This window comes from Aethalodelphis obliquidens, unplaced genomic scaffold (genome assembly GCF_003676395.1).
Source record: "Aethalodelphis obliquidens isolate GAN/ISIS:26980383/991018 unplaced genomic scaffold, ASM367639v1 scaffold68, whole genome shotgun sequence".
Taxonomy (NCBI): Eukaryota; Metazoa; Chordata; class Mammalia; order Artiodactyla; family Delphinidae; genus Aethalodelphis; species Aethalodelphis obliquidens.
In genome coordinates this window covers 4,337,176-4,345,247 of record NW_020838012.1, presented here as the reverse complement: position 1 = coordinate 4,345,247, position 8,072 = coordinate 4,337,176, and the positions used below count along the sequence as shown (strand labels likewise).

The following is an 8,072-nucleotide window of genomic DNA, read 5'->3' as shown; positions in this document are numbered from 1 at the left end:
TGTACCTATGAATTGGAAGCATAAATATTTTGTTATAAATGGTGTGCCCGGTTTTACTAGCTAATGCTGCTATTTCACTTCATTCCAGTGACCCTTTTTTGCTAGTTTATTGTTATTTTAAATTTAAAATATTTCTTGCATGAAACTTTCTTGATTAATTACCATCATATGGAATTTTCATTCACCTAATATTTATTGAGCATCTACTATATCCAAAGTGTTGTGTGTGACACCAACTCATTTAAAATTTAGTTCTGACTCTCGAGAGTTTGTAATCAAATGAGAAAAAACTTTTACCCAGATCTGTGTGTTATCCCATTTCCCATCAATAGTTTGGGGTATCACGAAACACAAGAACCTGCGGGTGCCTAATATTCTAAATAACACAATATAATTTGGTTCCAGTAAGGTATTACGAACACTGTTCTAAATGCAGGAGATCTGGAGTCCAGCGGCGAGTCTGAGCAATTCAGGACCTCTCCCTCCACACCCCAGTATCTCTACCTATGATTCCATGATTCTGTTTTTCCTGTATTTCAAATCCAAAAAGATAATCTATGGAATATAACCCTGCATTTGGTCCGAGTCACTGAAATATTTGCAAAGGATCCTAAAGCTCGAAAAGAGCAGACAGCAGAAACCGCCCAATCAAGGTAAGTGACCGAAGGCTAATCTCGTGTGGCTCCACGGACCCAGCGGCTCAGAAATTGATGGCCACACGGCAGGGTTTTTTCCTGCCCTGAAGCCCTTGTTTCCTCCCGGCGTTGCTGCGGGAGGTCGCCGCTCCCGGGGTCGGCTCGCCAACAGCAGGGAGGCAAGTGTGAAACCCAGTCACCGACGCTGCCCTCCTCTCCGCTCGCCCCTCCTTCCTACAGAAAAATGCGTTTCCAAGCAACGGCGGGCCGCGGCGTCACTTCCTGCCATTTAAACTCGGGTCCCCACCCCTAGCCGCCCCTTCTTCTCGCTTCCACTCCCCCTCCCCTCGATCGTGGGCTTCCTTCTCGCGTCCCCAGGCTCGGGGAGGGGGCGGAGGCCCGGCGCGCCGAGCGGCCCCCGGGCGGGTGGGCGCAGCGCACCTGTTGTTTGCAGGAGCCCGCGACCCTTCGTCCCGCCCTCGGCGGGCGGCGACGGCAGCGGCCGCCGCGGAGCCGACCCGGCAGGTGGCCGAGCGCGGGGGCCGCACCACCGCGGCGCGGGGACGCGATGGCGGCGGCCGAGCCCGCGGGCTCCGGGCAGCCGGCGCCGCAGGGCCAGGGGCAGGGCCAGCGGCCGCAGCCGCAGCAGTCCCAGGCGCAGCCCCCGCCGCCGCCGCCGCCGCCTCTCGGGGGCGGCGGGGGCGGCAGCAGCAGGCACGAGAAGAGCCTGGGACTGCTCACCACCAAGTTCGTGTCGCTGCTTCAGGAGGCCAAGGACGGCGTCCTGGATCTCAAAGCGGTGAGTGCGGGAGGCGGGGAGGGGGCGGACTTCCGAGCCCGCGGTCCTGGGAGAAGACCACCCCCTTGTCGCGTGGGTTGGGCGGCGCGGCGTGGACGCGCATCCCGGAGACCGGGAAACCCGCGAGCAGGGGCCACGTGGCCGGCGCCCAGGCCCTGGACGCCGGGATGGGGGAGGGACGCGGGACCAGGATGGCCCGGACCGACCGCGTTAACCAATGGGGCCCGGCGCTGCGCCGGGCTCTCGACAAAGAGCCCAGGAGCTCGGGCGCGCCCGCGTGGCTTCAGGCTCTGGGCGTAGGGACCCGAGGGCGACCGAGTGTCCTTGTTGCTCCGCGTCCACCTGTGGCAGAGCCTCAGGGGTTACCAGGGCGCTTTGCCCCGAGGCACCCTTGGGATTGATTTTGCTCTTGGGAATTGATGGTTTTAATAGGCGATTCTTGCTGAGACCGTGTTTCGGTTGTTTAAAACGAACAAGCAAACAAAATCCGATTTTGCCACCTCTTCTGGATGACACACACACAAAAAGGTGAACTCTTCAGCCCTCCCCGTTAAAACAATAATAGTAATTTAAAAAACCTCTTCCTTGTGCACTTCTTTTCATCATCCTGATGATTAAGAGGGATATTTGACTTGTGACTTAATTTGGTATCTGATATAAATTTCTAAAAGCGAGATTTGCCATCACACGAAAAGGGGGTGTTTTATAATTTTCACCCCAAAAGATGGAAGCGCTCAGTAAACTCCTATTTCACGAGACCGTGTGCTTCGTCTTTTACTACAGTTTGGAATTTTCAAACAGCAACATGCATCAAAAGCTGTTCCGTTAAACAAAATGACTTAACCGTTCAAGGCAGGACTTGGAAGGATTCCACAGCGCTGAGGAACAGTGCTGTGATCACACTTGAATTAAAATTCAGCCAGCACACGCAGTTTAAGTAAGAAGTAAAGCAATAAAAACAAAAATTACTAACGAGTCAGTAATCACTGCAGAGGATTGGTCCCAGCGCCTAGGGGAGGGTCAGGACCACCTTTCCTAGCTTGAGAGTGTGACTGCAGTCATCAAGGCTGTGCCTAAAGTAACAGAAGCAGCATCTGAGCAGGAGAGCATCTTCTAGTTCTCCCTGACCTGAACTCACAAAGGCCAACTTGATGGCCTCTGCTAGGGGCCCTCCTCTCAGTGTAGTGCAGGAGGTGAGGTATGTCACTGAATGCCGTCTCCTTTCCCTGGGTGTTCAGTATGTGATTGTTGAAATATCTGAATTGTTCTAGTTTATACAAATGAGGCACGATGCACATATTTTGCATTTCCGGAAGTAGTTTCTACTCTCTTCTTTTTGAAGTGTTACTCCTGGAATTTTCCCACACCCTTGGAAATTCTTGTTCTCGTTTTTTTTCCCCCACCCACTCTTTCCTCCATACCTCCCTCCCTGAAAGTGCTTTATGGCATATATAGTATTTAAATTGTTGTGAACTAAATTGGATTCTGTTTAAAGAATTTCACAGGAAGTCATGAGGTCATCAGTGAAAGCCAGGGATGTTACAAAGCATAGCTTGCAAACTACTATTCAAAATCTAGAAGTTCAGTTGTAGCCTGTGACTTCAGTAAGGAATCAGGAAAGTTTGGGATTTTCCAGATGAAACTGAACTCTGAGGGCTGACTGTGAAGGCTTCTGCAACTTGCCTTGGAATGGTGGAACTTTGCCCTTGCTTTCCCCTAAGTTCTTTGGCTTCTTCCTGCTTCATCTGTGGCCACATTTTGCTGTCCAGAAGTCACAGAGGCAATGAGTGGGAAATGGAGTTTAATATATCATAACAACATTGTTTCATCCATCCTTTCTTAAAAGTTCAAAGGTTTCTGCAGTGACATTAGGTCTCATTATATTAATGACATTTTAGTTGTAGAGAACAGTTTGAGTATCATTCTTTTTCACATAAATATGGATAGATATCATTTATTTACATATGTTTACATATATATATGTGTAAAATCTTATATTGTAAAAATCTTATATTGAAATCTTTGCAATGATGTTTCTTATTGTACACCATAGTAAAAGATCATAAAGACTTTTTCTGACATGTTGAAGATGGATTAACACTGACAATTATAAAGTTTCTCTAATTTGAAATTATAAAATCACATTTTTTCCTTATATTCTTACTTGGGGGTGGTGTATTTCAGCATAAGTTATTGGTACTTTTGCATTATACACTTGATATTTTTTAAGAAGCAATTAATGAAACATCATTTTTGTGAATATCATGAAGATAAAAAATATCAGCCATCACATCCAAATATCTTAGATATCCATAATATATCCAAACCACTTAGATGCTATTTCTTTTCTAACTTGTGACATATACTACTGAAGAATAAGAACATAATGCTGTATCTTAGTGATACATTTCTTAGTAATTTAACTAATTGAGGACATAGCTTAACAAAACAAATTCTAATAATTTGTTACAATAGTGGGAGTGGGGTAGTTACTCTCTCTTTATTCTAGTGAGATGACAAGTTATGTCATGGTCCTTTCCAGTTATGTGGTTTGCCAATTTATGCTGTTAGTAGCTGACATTTATTGAGAGCTTAGTATGTGCCAGGCATTTAACATATATTAACTAATTTTATCATCCTAACAGTTGAAATTTGGACTTACCATGCCCATTTCACAGATGAGAAAATGATAGGTTAAGTAACTTGCCCAATGTCACACAGTAGAAAGTCACAGCTATGACTTGAAACTAGACCATATTTTCTTATTCTCTGTGCTATACTGACTTTCAGTATTCCTAAAAAAAAATAATTTCTTAAATTTTTCATCTGTGTAGGGCATGGAATCTTTCTTGTAAAGAAAAATGCATGATTATTTTTATACCTCTACTCATGATAGAAGAGAAGGTATTGAGCTTCTGCATTAAAATGAGGATATTGATGACAAATTCATATTACTTCACAAATTAAACTAGGGTTCTATTTTTATAGAACTAAAAATTTAAGTAAGTTAGGATAGTCATGACTATATGTGTTGTTTTGAAAATTCCTATTAATTTATAACTGAGTTTCTAGATTTGCCATTTTGATGCCAACTTCAAGTTTTTAAAGTATGCTCAAGATTCCTTATCTTGTTTATTATAATTGTTCAAGTTACCAATTGCCTGAACGATACCTGGATTAATATGATAAAATATTTATGGTGTTTCTTATCTCACAGGTCCCTGACTCATACCCATTTATGATTTGCTGATTAATACACACTGTGGAAGAAATAAATAATCTAAGGTCTTAGATTGTGATGTCACAGAATAAAGCAAGGATTATCCTAAGGAGAGAGATATGAGTAGGAGAGCCAGAACTTCAGTGCATGCTTAAAAATTCTCAGGACAATTTCACTTCTGAGTATATACTCCAAAGAATTGAAAACAGGGTCTTGAACAGTTATTTGTATACCTATGTTCATAGCAGCATTATTCACAATAGCTAAAATGTGGACACAACCCAAGGGTCCATGAACAAATGAGTAGATAAGCAAAATGTGGTATATACATATAATGGAAGATTATGCAGCCTTAAAAAGGAAGGAATTTCTGATACATACATAGATGAACCTTGAATACATTAAGCTAGTCACAAAAAGACAAATGCTGTATGATTCCACTTTATGAAGTAACTGGAGCAGTCAAGTTCATAGAGACAGAAGGTAGAGGAGTGGTTGCTGGGGGAGGAGGGAATGGGAAGTTGTTGCTTCTTTGGCATTTGGGGCTGAATTGTGTTCCCTCAAAATCCATATGTTGAAGTCTTAACCCCCAGTAGTCAGAGTGTGATTATATTTGGAGATAGAGCCTTCAAAGAGATGATTAAGTTAAAATGAGGCCACCAGGGTAAGCACTAAGCCAATCTGACTGGTGTCCTTGTAAGAAGAGGAAATTTGGACCCACAGACACTAGGGATGCCTGTGCACAGAGGGGAGCCCATGTGAGGACACAATGTGGGAGACCATCTGCAAGCCAAGGAGAGAGGCTTCAGAAGAAATCAAACTCGCCAACACCTTGATCTTAGACTTCAGGCTTCCAAAACTGTGACAAAATAAATTTATGTTGTTTGAACGACCCAGTCTGTGGAATTTTTATTATGCAGCCCTAGCAAACTAATGCTGTGTGTATAGAGTTTCAGTTTTGCAAGATTAGAAGAGTTCTGGAGATTGGTTGCACAACAACGTGAAGGTACTTAAAACTACTGAATTGTACACTTAAAAAATGATTATGATGCCAATTTTATATTATGTGTATTTTACTGCAATTAAAAAAAAATAGATAAAACAATACTGCAGTACCACTACATACCTAATAGAATGGCACAATTCCAAAACACTAACAACACCAAATGTTGGCAAGAATGTGGAGCAACAGGAACTGTCTGTCGTTCACTATTGGTGGGAATGCAACATGTTGCAGAAGTTTCTTAAAAAACTGAACATACTTTTACTGTATGATCCAGCTGTCACACTACTTGGTATTTACCCAAAGGAGTTGAAAACTTATGTTCAGACAAAAATCTGCACATGGATATTTATAGCAGCTTGATTCATAATTGCCAAAACTTGGAAGCAACCAAGATGTCCCTCCGTAGGTGAATGAATGAATAAACTATGGTACATCCAGACAATGGAATAGTATTCAGTGCTGAAAAATATGAGTCATTACCATGAAAAGACAAGGAGGAACCTTAGATGCATATTACTAAGTGAGAGAAGCCAGTCTGAAAAGGCTACATCCTATATAACTCCTACTATATAACATTCTGGAAAACACAAAACAATGGAGACAGCAAAAGATCAGGGGTTAGGGGAGTAAGTTGAACAAGTGGAACACAGGATTTTTAGGGCAGTGAAACTACTCTGTACAATACTATAATGGTGGATACATGTCTATACATTTATTAAAACCCACAGAATGTACAACACGGACAGTGAACCCTAATGTAAGCTATGGACTTTGGGTGGTTATGATGTGTCAGTGTAGGTTCATCAGTTGTAATGAATGTATCACTCTGATGAGGGATGTTGATAGTGGGGGAGGCTGTGCATGTGTGGGGGCAGGAGATTTATGGAAAATCTCTATTTTTTACTCAGTTTTGCTGTGAACCTCAAGCTACTCTAAAAAATAAAATATATTAAAGATGCATATATAAAGCTTCTCTGGATACATCTATTCCAGGGTCTAATTATTAAACATCTGTTAAATACAAGATGCATGACCAAATGGGAAAAGAAAATTCTTAGGAGACTAAAGCTCTACAACACTAATAAAAATGATTACTAGTAGCTAATACTAAGTGACTGACACTATGCCAGATGCTTTACTTGTATTAGCGCATTTAATTCTTGTAACAAAACTCTAAGGGAGATATTACATCTCCATTTTGCTGATTAGGAAATTGAGGCTTAATGACGTTATCTGGTTACAGCCAATATCCACAGTAAAGGAGATAAGAGCCCAGATAGTCTGATGTCAGAATTGATGCTATGCTATGCAAAGTGTACCTACCTCTGAAGTTTTGGTATAATGTGAAGAATAGCTTTTCTAGAGAACAAGAAAGTAAAAAAAAAAAAAGCCAGCCATTGCGTTTTTCAGTTCTGGACAGGATAAATGGGCATATAGCTAAGACAGTACTAGTGAGTTCTTGGTCTTGATTCTGCCACCTATCAGCAGTGTGTCTTGGGCATGTTCCACATCCTTTATATCTTATCCTTAAAGTGGAAGGAAGGAGGGATGAGCCACCGTAAGTGGTGGCAGTAGTTGTGAACCGAGAAGCCCCAGGCAGATTTTATTTTTGTGCTAAGCTGTACAGTCTCTCCACGCTCACACTTCAAGAAAGGGATTCCACCAGCTTTCTCAATGTGTAGACCAATGGTCAAATATGTCAGCATCTTCTGGATCTTTAAAAAAAAAAAAAAAAAGATTCTAATGTCAGACCTGGGAAATCAGGTTCTGTAGGGCCAGGGGATGAGCCTAGGAATCTGCATTTTAAATACATACCCAGGTAGTTTTGATACCTACTGACATCTGAGAACCATGGAATGAGCTACTGCCTCTTCTTTTTCAATCATATTATTCACGCATCAAAAAGAACTGTTCTGGTAGTAGAAGGAATTAATGTCAAACAGAGTTGACCCTTTAGGAGTTCACTAAGATTGATGAGAGCTACTCTTGGGGAAATGTTGGAGGCTAGGGATGGAAGAAATTCCCCATTTAATTGCTCTGGAATAGTCTCTGCTCATGTCTGAATGGCAGCATATTACGGCATTCAAATCTTACATTACTAATTAAGGGACCTAATTTCTAGTGGAAATGAATAAGCTTTGAGAGTCATTTCTATAATGGAATAAAGTAAAATCCACTTTTACAGTAAAATTCTGTTTTACTTACAGGGGAATAGGAAAGTTATAAAGTTTTTAAATTTTGGATTTAATTTTTAAAAAGAGCAAGGTCAGGGCTTCCTTGGTGGCGCGGTGGTTGAGAGTCCTCCTGCCGATGCAGGGGACATGGGTTCGTGCCCCGGTCCGGGAAGATCCCACGTGCCGCGGAGCGGCTGGGCCTGTGAGCCATGGCCGCTGAGCCTGCGCGTCCGGAGCC

The 8,072-nt window shown here is 42.5% G+C and overlaps 1 protein-coding gene across 2 annotated transcripts in view; it reads left to right on the top strand.

Moving 5' to 3' along the window:
* The first annotated feature begins 924 nt into the window (after positions 1 to 924).
* Positions 925 to 8,072, top strand: part of E2F5 (E2F transcription factor 5) — a 28,827-nt gene continuing 21,679 nt past the window's right edge. The window contains exon 1 of one of the 2 annotated variants that reach the window (XM_027089702.1): positions 925 to 1,434. In XM_027089702.1, coding sequence (XP_026945503.1) covers positions 1,204 to 1,434 — 231 coding nt within the window. In that variant the 5' untranslated portion in view covers positions 925 to 1,203. The remainder of the gene's footprint in view (positions 1,435 to 8,072) is intronic. The other variant, XM_027089703.1, reaches the window with a different exon arrangement.